This window comes from Panthera onca, chromosome C2, assembly GCF_046562875.1.
Source record: "Panthera onca isolate mPanOnc1 chromosome C2, mPanOnc1 haplotype 2, whole genome shotgun sequence".
In the NCBI taxonomy this organism is placed as follows: Eukaryota; Metazoa; Chordata; class Mammalia; order Carnivora; family Felidae; genus Panthera; species Panthera onca.
The window spans coordinates 96,178,317-96,195,126 of record NC_138347.1 but is presented as its reverse complement, the minus strand read 5'-3'; the positions used below and the strand labels follow the sequence as shown (position 1 = coordinate 96,195,126).

At 41.4% G+C, this 16,810-nt stretch overlaps 2 protein-coding genes across 5 annotated transcripts in view; one reads left to right on the top strand and one right to left on the bottom strand.

Moving 5' to 3' along the window:
- The window catches only part of LRRIQ4 (leucine rich repeats and IQ motif containing 4), a 27,790-nt gene extending 14,045 nt beyond the window's left edge, over positions 1-13,745 (top strand). For 2 of the 4 annotated variants that reach the window (XM_078432173.2, XM_078432175.2), the window contains exons 5-6: positions 641-837; positions 5,709-5,986. In XM_078432173.2, coding sequence (XP_078288299.2) covers positions 641-837; positions 5,709-5,858 — 347 coding nt within the window. In that variant the 3' untranslated portion in view covers positions 5,859-5,986. Of the gene's footprint in view, positions 1-640; positions 838-5,708; positions 5,987-13,660 lie in introns of those variants that run through there. The other 2 variants (XM_078432174.2, XM_078432176.2) reach the window with 2 other exon arrangements.
- LRRC31 (leucine rich repeat containing 31) overlaps positions 12,937-16,810 on the bottom strand; it is a 27,648-nt gene continuing 23,774 nt past the window's right edge. The window contains exon 9 of the mRNA XM_060639188.3: positions 12,937-14,031. Within this exon, the coding sequence (XP_060495171.1) occupies positions 13,676-14,031 (356 nt within the window). The 3' untranslated portion in view covers positions 12,937-13,675. The remainder of the gene's footprint in view (positions 14,032-16,810) is intronic.

Below are 16,810 nucleotides of genomic sequence, written 5' to 3'. Positions count from 1 at the left end.
GAAAGTGTTGACCCTGAGTGATGAAACCAGCAAGGCAGGACTTTTGGGGCTGTATGATTGGCATGAAAAGTCCTATATGATTCATATTTAAACACCCAAACATTTTACGCTAGGCTAAACCAGTCTTTATTTGTACATGCATCAGTTCATCCATCCATTTAACAACCTTTTGCTGAGCTTCTAGGGGGACCAAATTAAAAAAAAAATGTTTTTGGCCATAGTGTGCTGAATCTTCAGGTTTAGAGATAGTTTTCAAACTATGATTCTTTTTCTTTAATGAAAAGAGGATGAAGAAATATGAGTGGACCCCAAGACATTCAAAGGTTAGAGGTGAGGGTGGGCTTGTTCCTTAGTAATGCTTCTGACCATACATCTTTATCCTGTCCTTGGCCCCTGGAGGAATGAACCATTATCAATTTTTTTTAGCGTGTACTACTTTTCTGTCTCTCATGCACTGGCTCTCACAACCCTGAACTGTTATAAGGAAGAGAACTTGGTCTGCCTTATGAAATCTGTGTCTTTTGTGACACGACAGCACAGGAAACAAATATTTCAGAGCAAGTAGACTAAAGAGCGTACATTTTAATTTTGCTTGTTCTTAAGATAAACCTATCATTTAAAAGAAAAAAAACTGTTTCAGCTTTGAAAGAATTACTGCTTGAGGACAACTTGATCACCTGTCTTCCAGAGAATTTGGATAGCCTGATGAATCTAAAGGTTTTGACACTGATGAACAATCCTATGGAGGACCCCCCAGGAGAAGTGTGCGCTGAAGGCAATCAGGCTATATGGACGTACTTTAAGACAAAAAGAAACATGAAAATAATGGCAACAAAGGTAACGTCAGCAAAAATTCTGGATAGCACATTCACAGTTGCTTTGGAGAGGGGTTAATGTTAAATATATTACAGACTATTCTGGGGCTGCTCTTTACACATCTATACCTTGTCCTCACCGAGAGTAGGGACTCTTACTTCCTTCATATCCTCAGAATTAAGCAAGAGAAACTTGGAATACCATCTTAGCATTTTTTTTTTTTTGCATTTTTGTCCTTCACGTCTTTGTCAGATAAGGAGGTGACAAACAGCTGAAAGAAATCAAAACTTCAAATCCCCAAAACAGTCTAAAATTCTTGGACTCTTCAAAGGACTGAAGAGCTTATATTAACAAATTCACTAAGCTAAGGCTGAAAAATCAGATGTGAAAGTACTGATGGAGCAGGGGTGTAGAGACCAGAGTTCTTCTCTGCCATTAACTAGGATCGAAGGGCAAAGAGCCTTTAAAACAGGGAGAGCAAAGAATCTTGTCCTCTCCTTGCCCACCTCACCCATGGAGACATAGGATACCCCCAGACAGACTAGGACAGGCCAAGGTCCACTTCAGTCAGTATTCAGTATTCTTTATTCAGCTGGTCAAGCCCCCATTGCCCCACAACCTGATGATCACATTAGTCCTCCCATTAGTGCCCCCGCTTGTATAGCTGCACCCCCTACAGTATACCTTCCACTTGGCAGTCAGACCAATGCTGTTAAAACGTAGGTCAGATCTTATCACTGCTCTGCTGAAATCCATGATTTTCCTTTTTACCCAGAACAAGAGTCAGTCTTTGATTTCCTCTGTCAATGGCACTTATCTGTATCAAACCTAACACCCTCTCTTCTGTGATAAATATTATGTGATACCTTCTTTCTTCTTCCGAAGTTAAACTCAGATAATATAACCTACCAAAACCACATAATTTTTTTAAAAATGTTTATTTATTTGCTTTGAGAGACACAGAGAGGGGGACATGGAGAATCCCAAGCAGCCTCTGCGCTGTCAGCACAGAGCCTGATGCAGGGCTCGAACTCACCAACTGTGAGATTGTGACCTGAGCCGAAACCAAGAGTCAGGTGCTTAGCCGACTGAGCCACCCAGGTGCCCCAACACAATTTTAATAAATGAAAATTAATGCCCAAGCTGCAACATAAAGGAAAAAGGAAAGTTAATTTGTATTATTTATTTTAATATGTATATTCTCAGGAATAGCTACACTGGAAGAATGAAAATAATATTTTTTGGATACTTCCTAAAAGTATTGTGAAAAACCATGCATCCTCTTGCACATTTTAAAATTGACATTTAGGGGTGCCTGGATGGCTCAGTAGGTTAAGCGTCCAACTTCGGCTCAGGTCATGATCTCACGACCAGTGGGTTCAAGCCCTGCATCAGGCTCTGTGCTGTTTCAGAAGTCTATTTCAGATTCTGTGTCTCCCTCTCTCTCTCTGCCCCTCCCCTGCTTGCACTCTGTCTCTCTCCCTCTCTCAAAAATAAATAAACATTTAAAAAATATTAAAAAATAATAAAGTTGATATTTAATTTTTTTGCCACTAAGTTTAAATTATTGCAAAGGATTTACTTGCCAGTGAGTTTTGAATATTGACATCTTGAAATAGAGCTCTTAGATCAGTATCTTAAATGTATCCAGTGGATTCTAAATACCACTATGATTTTGTCAGTCACATCCGTTTACAAAATACTTGAGCAAACTTATTTTCTAGGCAAAGATTTTATATCTGTTTTCTTCTTGAACATGTATGTCTATTTCACTTTCCCCTAAGAATTGATCTTAATGTTTTATATATGTAATTCTAAGTCATTTATAGATCACCTTTCATACTTTCAGGCAACAAAAATATTTATACAAATTAAGTTTTAAAATTAAATTTTTTTCTGTGGCCATAGTGTTTCTACATCCTGGATTGAGTCATATTACAATTCTTAGTAGTGTAAAACTGAACAAAACAGCATAAAATCCATTGCAAATTTTGGTGGTTAATTATTTGACCTATAGGATTTGGGGGAAGAAATACATACACAGATGAGAGACTTTTCCACATAGTTTATATATTCCCACATAAACATTACTTATTGCTAGAATGTGATAGGATTGATGTCAGTTCTATTCCCATTTTTCATTTTATAAATGAACCTTGTTTACATAGCTAAATTGAAAAGAATGGAAGAAGCTTTGTGTGTGTGTGTGTGTGTGTGTGTGTGTGCCCATATTGTTTTGTTTCAAATGGTAATGCTTCACACATCTCTGAACTTCTTCCAGATTTATATCCCAAAAACTCATAGCAGGCTCTTAGCTGGCAAATCAACTGGCCTTCTTCCAATTTTCTTGAGGGCAAAGAGCTGGGAAACACTTGCTTTACAAAAGGATTGGTTACCTAGTCCCTACAGCCAACATCAATACTGCTAGTCTTTTATTATTGAAATGTAATCGACATACAATTCTATATTAGTTTTGGGTCACATCACATATTGATTTGACGATTCTGTGTATCATGCAGTGTTCACCACAGTTAGTCACCACCAGTCCCCTAGTCCACTCATGCCCCCACTGTTCTCTGTATTTCAGAGTCTGTTTTATGGTGTTGTTTGTTCATTTGTTTTATTTATTTCAATACTGCTGCTCTAAATTGTCTCTTTTTTTGTGGTGTCCCAGAGGTTTCTGGAGTCCAGCTCAACACACCCTAGTCAGATTCAGGTGGCAGTTGTGAAGGCAGAAGTGGGAATGGAGAAAACCAGCAGTTGTTTTCCTAGGCAGAGACATTGTAGGAAGGGGTGCACGTGCAAGCTGAAGCTCTGGAGATGAATCGCCTCCAGATCATCCAAGCCTGCACACCCTGGAAAAGTCTCTGTGCACCGGGTACATGTTACACAACTGGAAGACTGCTAAGCCTGGAGAGAACAGAAAACCCCGTGAATGTCTAGAATGCCTCTAGAGGGCGATACTGTTCCCTGGGAAAATCCCCACCTGAACGGATGTGCTGCTGCTGTCACTTCCCATCTCATCTGTCCCGTTTTCACATCACAAACGATCCTTGGTGTTTTTCCCCTGCTCCTCCCTCTGTTCAGATATGGACAAGGCTCTCACTTAGTTCAGTCCCTGCTCACATCTCCTCATACCTGCCTGTGATCCACCTTACATAAAACAGCATAGCCCACCCACTTCATTCATTCAGTTGTTCACTCATTCAGCAAATACTTATTTTTTGCTTTTTGCTATGTGCCAGGCGCTGTTCTAGGCACTGGAATTGCATCAGTGAGCAAAACAGATTTTTTTTCTGTCCTCTTATCGCCTAAAGTCTAGTGTGATGAAAATGAAAAGATGAAATATAAAACATAAAATTATATAGTCTGTTAGAAAGTGATAACTGGCATGGGAAAAAAGTTCAAGATAAGGGGAACTGAGATCGCCAGAAGTTGTGTGTGTGTGTGTGTGCAGGGGAGGGGGGTTGGTTGTGTTGAGGGAGGTTCAATTTAAATAGGAAGGTCAGGGTAGGCCCATTGGAAAAATGACTGGCTTAGTCAGCTCAAGCTCCCATAACAATATACCATAGACTGGGTGTCTTAAACAACAGAAATTTTCTCACAGTTTCAGAGGCTGGAAGTCCAGGATTATGGTGCCGGCATGGTCCGCTTCTGTTGAGAGCTCTCATTCTGCCTTGCACATGGCTGTCTTCTTGCTGTGTCCTCGCATGACAGAGAGACAGAACGAGCTTTCTGGTGTCTCTTATAAGGGCACTAATCTTATCGTGAAGACCCCACCCTCATGACCTCATCTAAGCTTAATTACCTCCCAAGGGCCCATCTCCAAATACATTCACATCGGAGGTTAGAACATTTAACATAAGAGCAGGGAGTGAGGGGGCACGGTTCAGTCTACAGCCATGACAAGTGAGCAACTACTGGAAGAACTGGAGGGCAAGCCATCTGAATATTGGAAAGAGTGTTCCAGGCAGAGGAAGCAGTACACACAAAGGCTGTGAACTGAGGTGGTGCCAGGAGGGTCTGACAGTGGGGAGCCCCGCACAGCTGGAGCACAGTGAGCGAGGTGGGGGAGTAGGTAAGAGTCAGTGAGGTCGAGAGGGAGGGGGCAGATCGGATAGGGCCTTGTAAGCCACTGTAAGGACTTGAGCTTTTTTTCTGAGAGAAGTGGGGAGGCACTGGAAGGTTCAGAGGTGGGATCTTTCTGAGTAGGTGGGAGGGCACAGGATCTCAGAACGAGTGAGGGCTGGCTGTAGGTAGAAGCACAGCAATCCAGTAACGGAGGGAAGACAGGTATAAGCCCTCCTGATTTCCCCTTACTGTGCTCTGTTGTCTCCATGGCACTTATTACCATCTATCCTGTATCCTCTCCTTCCTGCAATGTGAGATCAGTGACATTAGCTTTTTCTTTAAGTTTTTATTTATTTATTGAGAGAGAGAAAGCCAGAGAGAGAGAGAGAGAGAATGAGCAGGGGAGAGGCAGAGAGAGAGGGAGAGAAAGAATTCCTGGCAGGCTCTACCCAGTGAGAAGCTTGATGCGGGGCTCCAACCCATGAACTGTGAGATCGTGACCTGAGCTGAAGTCAGACGCTTAACCAACTGAGCCACTCAGGTGCCCCAGTGACATTCGCTTTTAACTGCTGTTTCCTAAATGTCTAAAACAGTGCCCGGGACATAAAAGCACTGAATTTTTCTTTTCTTTCTTTTCTTTCCTCTCTTATTTTTTTACATTTGCCAAGATGACTGGCCAATTGAGAGAGAGAAAATAAGGTGGAGTTCTAATGACATTCCATTCTCCACATCTTTAGAACTACATATCCAGAACAAAGAGATCACCATTCGCAGTCCAGAGTGATACCAGCTGATGCTGTTTGGGTTTATCTTGTTTTCAGATTCAGGCATGGTGGCGCGGAATAATGGTCCGGAAAGGATTGGGGAGATTTGAAGAACTAAAATTGCAAAAGAAAGGAAAGACTTCTCCAAAAGATAAGAAAGGGGGGAAAAATGCAAAAGGAAAAGCTGTGAAGAAAAATAAGAAATAATTCTATAATGAATTGAGGTAATGAACCCCGATGGATTACGAAGGCAAAACATCTAGGAATCAGATACCTAGCACACTAAAATTATTCATAGAATTATGGTTATGTGTAAAAATAAAGATTCTCACTTTATTGAAATATTTATGGATGAAATGATATGATGCCTGGGAACTGTGGCATAATATCAGGGAGAGGTAAGTGTGGGGGATCCAAACGAAACAAGATCGGCCATAAGTCAGTAAGTATAGACACATGAGATAGGCAAATGGAGGTTCATTGTACTACCTTCTCTACAACTTTTTTTTAAGTTTATTTATTTAAGTAATATCTACACTCAACATGGAGCTTGAACTCATGACCCCAAGATCAAGAGTTCTATGCCCTTCCTACTGAGCCAGCCAGGCACCCCTACAACTTTTAATTCTGAAATAGAGACTCATAGGAAGTTCTGAAAAAATGGACAGGGAGGTCCATGCCCCTTCGCCCTCCCTCAGTGTTGACATCTCACATAACTCTAATAACGAAACCAGAAAATTTATATTGGTGCCATCAACTGAGCTTATTCAGATTCCTTCGGTAGTATGTGTGCTTCTGTGTGAGTGTGTAGTTCAACACGGTTTTGTCATGCGGACTTGTGTGGCACAAGTCTCCTTTGTGCTATTCCTTTGTCACACCTATGACCTACCCCTCTTCTGATCCCTAGCCTTTTCTCCATCTCTGTAATTTTGTTATTTCAAGAATGTCCTATAATTGGAATCACAGACTATATAACCTTTGGGGACTGGCTTTTTCATTCAGCGGAACTGGAAGTCCATCTGCATTGTTGATGTATCAATTTATTGCTGAGTAGTATCACCTAGTACAATAGTTTGTTTAAGTATTCACCCACTGAAGGATATTGGTGTTTCCAGTTTTTGCCTAATTCATAGGTTTTACATGTGTTCACATAAACACAGGAGCACAAGTGCCCATGGAATCCATGGGGATGCCCAGAGAATGAATACCACAATTACCTAAAACATCCCCATTTACATCACCCAAAAGCTTCTTATCCTGATGGCTTTCTTTTGGAGTAATATTGATTTCAAATTCCACATGTCTTTCAAGCAATAATTGCAACACAAATTATTAGTGTAGCAACAAGAAAGCAAAACATGATTAGAGTGTATGAGAATAGAAATGTGTGAGCAAACACACACTTCTGCCATGCAGTGAGTTCCATGCTCCTGCAAAAGATACCCCAGTATTTTATTTTTTTTTTTAATTTATTTATTTATTTATTTATTTTTAATATATGAAATTTACTGTCAAATTGGTTTCCATACAACACCCAGTGCTCATCCCAAAAGGTGCCCTCCTCAATACCCATCACCCACCCTGCCCTCCCTCCCACCCTGCCCTCCCTCCCACCCCCCATCAACCCTCAGTTTGTTCTCAGTTTTTAACAGTCTCTAATGCTTTGGCTCTCTCCCACTCTAACCTCTTTTTTTTTTTTTTTTTTCCTTCCCCTCCCCCATGGGTTTCTGTTATGTTTCTCAGGATCCACATAAGAGTGAAACCATATGGTATCTGTCTTTCTCTGTATGGCTTATTTCACTTAGCATCACACTCTCCAGTTCCATCCATGTTGCTACAAAAGGCCATATTTCATTTTTTCTCATTGCCACGTAGTATTCCATTGTGTATATAAACCACAATTTCTTTATCCATTCATCAGTTGATGGACATTTAGGCTCTTTCCATAATTTGGCTATTGTTGAGAGTGCCGCTATAAACATTGGGGTACAGGTGCCCCTATGCATCAGTACTCCTGTATCCCTTGGATAAATTCCTAGCAGTGCTATTGCTGGGTCATAGGGTAGGTCTATTTTTAATTTTCTGAGGAACCTCCACACTGCTTTCCAGAGCGGCTGCACCAATTTGCATTCCCACCAACAGTGCAAGAGGGTTCCTGTTTCTCCACATCCTCTCCAGCATCTATAGTCTCCTGATTTCTTCATTTTGGCCACTCTGACTGGCGTGAGGTGGTATCTGAGTGTGGTTTTGATTTGTATTTCCCTGATAAGGAGCGACGTTGAACATCTTTTCATGTGCCTGTTGGCCATCCGGATGTCTTCTTTAGAGAAGTGTCTATTCATGTTTTCTGCCCATTTCTTCACTGGGTTATTTGTTTTTCGGGTGTGGAGTTTGATGAGCTCTTTATAGATTTTGGATACTAGCCCTTTGTCCGATGTGTCATTTGCAAATATCTTTTCCCATTCCGTTGGTTGCCTTTTAGTTTTGTTGGTTGTTTCCTTTGCTGTGCAGAAGCTTTTTATCTTCATAAGGTCCCAGTAATTCACTTTTGCTTTTAATTCCCTTGCCTTTGGGGATGTGCCGAGTAAGAGATTGCTACGGCTGAGGTCAGAGAGGTCTTTTCCTGCTTTCTCCTCTAAGGTTTTGATGGTTTCCTGTCTCACATTCAGGTCCTTTATCCATTTTGAGTTTATTTTTGTGAATGGTGTGAGAAAGTGGTCTAGTTTCAACCTTCTGCATGTTGCTGTCCAGTTCTCCCAGCACCATTTGTTAAAGAGACTGTCTTTTTTCCATTGGATGTTCTTTCCTGCTTTGTCAAAGATGAGTTGGCCATACGTTTGTGGGTCTAGTTCTGGGGTTTCTATTCTATTCCATTGGTCTATGTGTCTGTTTTTATGCCAATACCATGCTGTCTTGATGATGACAGCTTTGTAGTAGAGGCTAAAGTCTGGGATTGTGATGCCTCCTGCTTTGGTCTTCTTCTTCAAAATTACTTTGGCTATTCGGGGCCTTTTGTGGTTCCATATGAATTTTAGGATTGCTTGTTCTAGTTTCGAGAAGAATGCTGGTGCAATTTTGATTGGGATTGCATTGAATGTGTAGATAGCTTTGGGTAGTATTGACATTTTGACAATATTTATTCTTCCAATCCATGAGCAGGGAATGTCTTTCCATTTCTTTATATCTTCTTCAATTACCTGCATAAGCTTTCTATAGTTTTCAGCATACAGATCTTTTACATCTTTGGTTAGATTTATTCCTAGGTATTTTATGCTTCTTGGTGCAATTGTGAATGGGATCAGTTTCTTCATTTGTCTTTCTGTTGCTTCATTGTTAGTGTATAAGAATGCAACTGATTTCTGCACGTTGATTTTGTATCCTGCAACTTTGCTGAATTCATGTATCAGTTCTAGCAGACTTTTGGTGGAGTCTATCGGATTTTCCATGTATAATATCATGTCATCTGCAAAAAGCGAAAGCTTGACTTCATCTTTGCCAATTTTGATGCCTTTGATTTCCTTTTGTTGTCTGATTGCTGATGCTAGAACTTCCAGCACTATATTAAACAGCAGCGGTGACAGTGGGCATCCCTGTCGTGTTCCTGATCTCAGGGAAAAAGCTCTCAGTTTTTCCCCGTTGAGGATGATGTTAGCTGTGGGCTTTTCATAAATGGCCTTTATGATCTTTAAGTATGTTCCTTCTATCCCGACTTTCTCAAGGGTTTTTATTAAGAAAGGGTGCTGGATTTTGTCAAAGGCCTTTTCTGCATCGATTGACAGGATCATATGGTTCTTCTCTTTTTTTTTGTTAATGTGATGTATCACGTTGATCGATTTGCGAATGTTGAACCAGCCCTGCATCCCAGGAATGAATCCCACTTGATCATGGTGAATAATTCTTTTTATATGCTGTTGAATTCGATTTGCTAGTATCTTATTAAGAATTTTTGCATCCATATTCATCAGGGATATTGGCCTGTAGTTCTCTTTTTTTACTGGGTCTCTGTCTGGTTTAGGAATCAAAGTAATACTGGCTTCATAGAATGAGTCTGGAAGTTTTCCTTCCCTTTCTATTTCTTGGAATAGCTTGAGAAGGATAGGTATTATCTCTGCTTTAAATGTCTGGTAGAACTCCCCTGGGAAGCCATCTGGTCCTGGACTCTTATTTGTTGGGAGATTTTTGATAACCGATTCAATTTCTTCGCTGGTTATGGGTCTGTTCAAGCTTTCTATTTCCTCCTGATTGAGTTTTGGAAGAGTGTGGGTGTTTAGAAATTTGTCCATTTCTTCCAGGTTGTCCAATTTGCTGGCATATAATTTTTCATAGTATTCCCTGATAATTGTTTGTATCTCTGAGGGATTGGTTGTAATCATTCCATTTTCATTCATGATTTTATCTATTTGGGTCATCTCCCTTTTCTTTTTGAGAAGCCTGGCTAGAGGTTTGTCAATTTTGTTTATTTTTTCAAAAAACCAACTCTTGGTTTCGTTGATCTGCTCTACAGTTTTTTTAGATTCTATATTGTTTATTTCTGCTCTGATCTTTATTATTTCTCTTCTTCTGCTGGGTTTAGGCTGCCTTTGCTGTTCTGCTTCTATTTCCTTTAGGTGTGCTGTTAGATTTTGTATTTGGGATTTTTCTTGTTTCTTGAGATAGGCCTGGATTGCAATGTATTTTCCTCTCAGGACTGCCTTCGCTGCATCCCAAAGCATTTGGATTGTTGTATTTTCATTTTCGTTTGTTTCCATATATGTTTTAATTTCTTCTCTAATTGCCTGGTTGACCCACTCATTCGTTAGTAGGGTGTTCTTTAACCTCCATGCTTTTGGAGGTTTTCCAGACTTTTTCCTGTGGTTGATTTCAAGCTTCATAGCATTGTGGTCTGAAAGTATGCATGGTATAATTTCAATTCTTGTAAACTTATGAAGGGCTGTTTTGTGACCCAGTATATGATCTATCTTGGAGAATGTTCCATGTGCACTCGAGAAGAAAGTATATTCTGTTGCTTTGGGATGCAGAGTTCTAAATATATCTGTCAAGTCCATCTGATCCAATGTATCATTCAGGGCCCTTGTTTCTTTATTGACTGTGTGTCTAGATGATCTATCCATTTCTGTAAGTGGGGTGTTAAAGTCCCCTGCAATGACCACATTCTTATCAATAAGGTTGCTTATGTTTATGAGTAATTGTTTTATATATCTGGGGGCTCGGGTATTTGGCGCATAGACATTTATAATAGTTAGCTCTTCCTGGTGGATAGACCCTGTGATTATTATATAATGCCCTTCTTCATCTCTTGTTACGGCCTTTAATTTAAAGTCTAGTTTGTCTGATATAAGTATGGCTACTCCAGCTTTCTTTTGGCTTCCAGGAGCATGATAAATAGTTCTCCATCCCCTCACTCTCAATCTAAAGGTGTCCTCAGATCTAAAATGAGTCTCTTGTAGACAGCAAATAGATGGGTCTTGTTTTTTTATCCATTCTGATACCCTATGTCTTTTGGTTGGCGCATTTAATCCATTTACATTCAGTGTTATTATAGAAAGATATGGGTTTAGAGTCATTGTGATGTCTGTATGTTTTATGCTTGTAGTGATGTCTCTGGTACTTTGTCTCACAGGATCCCCCTTAGGATCTCTTGTAGGGCTGGTTTCGTGGTGACAAATTCCTTCAGTTTTTGTTTGTTTGGGAAGACCTTTATCTCTCCTTCTATTCTAAATGACAGACTTGCTGGATAAAGGATTCTCGGCTGCATATTTTTTCTGTTTAGCACACTGTAGATATCGTGCCAAGCCTTTCTGGCCTGCCAAGTTTCAAAGGAGAGATCAGTCACGAGTCTTATAGGTCTCCCTTTATATGTGAGGGCACGTTTATCCCTTGCTGCTTTCAGAATTTTCTCTTTATCCTTGTATTTTGCCAGTTTCACTATGATATGTCGTGCAGAAGATCGATTCAAGTTACGTCTGAAGGGAGTTCTCTGTGCCTCTTGGATTTCAATGCCTTTTTCCTTCCCCAGTTCAGGGAAGTTCTCAGCTATAATTTGTTCAAGTACCCCTTCAGCACCCTTCCCTCTCTCTTCCTCCTCTGGGATACCAATTATGCGTATATTATTTTTTTTTAGTGTATCACTTAGTTCTCTAATTTTCCCCTCATACTCCTGGATTTTTTTATCTCTCTTTCTTTCAGCTTCCTCTTTCTCCATAACTTTATCTTCTAGTTCACCTATTCTCTCCTCTGCCTCTTCAAGCCGAGCCATCGTGGATTCCATTTTGTTTTGCAATTCGTTTAAAGCGTTTTTCAACTCCTCGTGACTGTTCCTTAGTCCCTCGATCTTTGTGGCAAGAGATTCTCTGCTGTCCTGTATACTGTTTTCAAGCCCAGCGATTAATTTTATGACTATTATTCTAAATTCACTTTCTGTTATATTATTTAAATCCTTTTTGATCAGTTCATTAGCTGTTGTTATTTCCTGGAGATTCTTCTGAGGGGAATTCTTCCGTTTGGTCATTTTGGAGAGTCCCTGGCGTGGTGAGGACCTGCAGTGCACTTCCCCTGTGCTGTGGTGTATAACTGGAGTTAGTGGGCGGGGCCGCAGTCCGACCCGATGTCTGCCCCCAGCCCACTGCTGGGGCCACAGTCAGACTGGTGTGTGCCTTCTCTTCCCCTCTCCTAGGGGCGGGATTCACTGTGGGGTGGCGTGTCCCGTCTGGGCTACTTGCACACTGCCAGGCTTGTGTTGCTGGGGATCTGGCGTATTAGCTGGGGTGGGTGGGCAAGGTGCACGGGGGCTGGAGGGGCAGGCTTAGCTCGCTTCTCCTTAGGTGATCCACTTCAGGAGGGGCCCTGTGGCAGCGGGAGGGAGTCAGATCCGCTGCCGGAGGTTTGGCTCCGCAGAAGCACAGAGTTGGGTGTTTGCGCGGAGCGAGCAAGTTCCCTGGCAGGAACCGGTTCCCTTTGGGATTTTGGCTGGGGGATGGGCGGGGGAGATGGCGCTGGCGCCTTTGTTCCCCGCCAAGCTGAGCTCTGCCGTCCGGGGGCTCAGCAGCTCTCCCTCCCTTTGTCCTCCAGCCTTCCCGCTTTCCGCGCAGAGCTGTTCACTTATGACCTCCCAGACGCTAAGTCGCGCTTGCTGTCGGAACACAGTCCGTCCGGCCCCTCCGCTTTTGCCAGCCAGACTCGGGGGCTCTGCTTGGCCGGCGAGCCGCCCCTCCGCCCCGGCTCCCTCCCGCCAGTCCGTGGAGCGCGCACCGCCTCGCCGCCCTTCCTACCCTCTTCCGTGGATACCCCAGTATTTTAAAAATCACTTAGAGCAAGACAAAAACTTTAATTAAATAGGTTTTATGTAGCAAAAACCATGCCAAAAAAATGCCCAGAGCTAGTATGTTAGTTTCTTTCAACAATAAAAATTTTAACAAGATGTGTTTTTGATACTGGGTTTTGATTTTTTGACCACCTTTTTACTAAGATTTATGTCAGTGACCATTATTAGCATTCACGGTTTATATCTGAGATAAAAAAGCACCAGGACATAAAATAATAAGCCATGGAAGGGCACACTTCCTGATAAAAATGCAAGTAGTTTACATTAAGACACATATAATAATAATGATAACATAAAACTATTACATAGCTAGTGCTTTTCACATTAGATTTCACACTCACACTCATACACACATTCACACATGTACTTACACACCCTTATATTTAGAACATTTATCATGTAGGAAAACAAGAGGGAGAAAATTCCAGGGCAAGAAAAAAGGAAATGTGTTACCAGAATCTAAACATCTTTGGCAGGCCTTCTAAATAGTAAGTGAATTAGATTTCCAAAATAAATGAAACTCCAGGGGAAAATGTCATCCTTGTCATTTGAGAATAAAGACATGCTCATATTAGATTACCATATACATATTTACAAAGCTTTTGTAACATGAATCCCACTAAACAGCCCAGAAGTTGATGCTCCTTTGATTACACTGGGATTCATTCATGTTCTTTTCCTCCTCCAGATAATGGTTTATAGCTTAGTTAAGCCGTGGGAAATCAGCTTCCTGAAATTCACCAAGGTCAAAGTGAATGCCGCATCTGTGATCTTGGTGAAAACGTTCGAGTTCTTCCTCCTGTGTAGCAGGGAGGATCCACCTTTTCATCCCTATCTCCGTGATCTTGGGAAGTGTGGTGACAGCACATAACAAATGTCTAAACCATTGTCCGCAGTCCCGGGAAGTTGATGGCCGAAGGCTGATATCCAGCTCCGTTAACTCTTTGAGGAACCACATGTTTTGGCAGAAGATAGCCCATCCTGTGTCACAGATGCTGTCATTATAGCTCAGGATAAGCTTCCGCAGCTTGGCAAGATGACCCGTCTGTATTAGTGATGCTGAAAAATGAGATCACACTAAGTGCTAAAATACAAGAATACTTTCTACTGTGGCTGTTTGCCACTTCCAGTAATACAGAGTAGCTCCAAGGTTGATAATGACAAGATTGGCGATTCTTAATGATTTGTTATTAGCTACCAGCTTTAATCAGGGCATCTGAACTTACCAAAGCTATTCTCTGTGTATCCCAATACAGCTTGAAAATTGTTCCTTTTTTCTTTCCAAATCCCAACCCAAAGAATATCTTTTTTGTCAAGTTCCTGCTCTTGGCTCAACTAGAGTCCCAGCTCTTCCTGCAGACTCTAATTAAATATGGGAGCGATGGCTCATTGGCTTTAATGAGGACCATTTATTTGTAAATAGTCTTCTTGCTGTTTAATACTGTTTAATTGTTCACTGCTCATTCAGTCATTCTTCATTCAGCAAATATTTAACTGAGCACTTTCCAAGCTCAAAAGACACCTGGGTAGTTTCTAATTCACCTTAGGGACCTCTAATACACAGAGCAATTTTCCCTTTGAAGAGCACATATCACAGTACTACCTAAAATGGCACTTAATAAATAATAGTGATGAAGCAATGAAAAGGAGATAACACCTGTAAGGGGAGACAGGAGAGCTACCCAAAGCAAACAGTGTGTGCTTCCCTTGCCAGCTGAAAGCAGGGATGGATTACAGAGATCAGATGAGTAGCACAGAATCTCGAGTGGGCAGGGGCTTTGAAGGTCTCCTCATCCAACCTCCAGATCAATGATCAGAGAGGACTCTCTCTTTCACGGCTCCTCTACTGGACACCAGCCTGCTCCTGCCTGAAGCATCCCCTCAGGTTGCCCCAACAGAGAGAGTTCCAAGCAGGAGAAAGCCCTTCCTCCGGGTCCCTTTCTGCCTTCCAGTGACTTTCACCGATTGCCCCCACAGCCTGCTGGACACCTCAGCTCCTCCCTCACACCAGCCCTGCTGTGTTGGACCAGAGTCTGGTCCCATCAACTTCTCCCCCTTTAGGACTAAACGTGCCCAGGTCTTTCAGTCATTCTTCGCGTGTCCTGGCTTCCAGAACAAACAGGATGCTTCATCCCCATCACTTTAATCTTTCCCACAGTTTGGTTCCACTGTGCATTTATTTGGAGCTTAGCATTCCAGGCACTCAACAGCTGCCCTCCATTCCTAGGTGTCCATGTTCATGTGTATCTCTTCCTTGCTCTACAACATGACTCACCATATTCTCAAGACCTAAGTGTTAAAGACAATGTGCATGCTTTTCCTATTGAAGTATTTTTCTATTGTGGAAATTTTCAAAGGTACAAAACATAGGAGCATGAACTCCTGTGTCCCCATCATTCGGCTTCATTACATCAGTCTTGTTTCACCCACTTCCCATCTTCTTTTTTTTCTTTCTTTCTTTCTTTCTTTCTTTCTTTCTTTCTTTCTTTCTTTTTCTTTCTTTCTTTCAGTAGAGGCATATGTCGTTTTATTCCACTTCACTTTACTGTGCTTTGCAGACAGTGCTTTTTTTATTTTAAATAACAAATTGGCAGTTTGTGACAACTCTGCACCAAGCACCATTTTTTCCAACAGCATTTACTCACTTTGTGTCTCTATGTCACATTTTGGTAATTCTCAGAATATGTCAAACTTTTTCCTTATTTGTTATGTGATCAGTGATTATGACTTGCTGAAAGCTCAGATGATGGTTAGCACTTTTCAGCAATGTTTTTAAACTAAGGCAAATATGTTCTTTTTTTTAGACATAACATATTGCACACTTAATAGACTATAGTATAGTGTACTGGGAAACCAGAAAATTGAGTGGACTCACTTTTTTGCAGTCTTTTCTTTATTGTGGTAGTCTGAAACTGAACCCACAATATCTCCAAGATATGACTATATTCTATTTTTATTTATCCTAGAATGTTATTGACTGTATTCCCTGTGCTGTACTTTTCATCTCCAGGACTTACTTATTTTGTACCTCTGAATTCCCTTTTTCACCCATCCCCCACCTACCTCCTCTCTGGTAACTACAAGTTTGTCCTCTGTATTTAAGAGTCCATTTTTTTTGTGGGGCGCCTGGGTGGCTCAGTTGGTTGAAAGTCCAACTTCAGCTCAGTTCATGGTCTCACGGTGTGTGAGTTCGAGCCCCGCATCAGGCTCTGTGCTGACAGCTCAGAGCCTGGAGCCTACTTCGGATTCTGTGTCTCCCTCTCTCTGCCCCTCCCCCACTCATGCTCTGTTTCTCTGTCAAAAATAAACATTTTTTTAAAAAAGAGTTTTTTGGGTCGCCTGGGTGGCTCAGTCAGTTAAGCGGCCGACTTCGGCTCAGGTCATGATCTCGCGGTCCGTGAGTTCGAGCCCCGCGTCAGGCTCTGTGCTGACAGCTCAGAGCCTGGAGCCTGTTTCAGATTCTGTGTCTCCCTCTCTCTGACCCTCCCCTGTTCATGCTCTGTCTCTCCCTGTCTCAAAAATAAATAAAACGTAAAATAAATAAAACGTAAAAAAAATAAAATAAAATAAAATAAAATAAAATAACTAAATAAAAGAGTTTTTTTTGTTTTGCATTTTAGATTCCACACGTAAGTGCAATCCTATAGTATTTGTCTTTCTTTACTTATTTCACTTAGCATTACACCCTCTAGGTCCAACTATGTTGTCACAAATAGCAAGATCTCATTCTTGGGGCACCTGGCTGGCTTAGTCTGTACCGCATGTGACTCAACCTTTGGGTCATGGGTTCAAGCCCCATGTTAGGTGTAGAGCTTACTTAATTAAGAAAAAAAGAGGG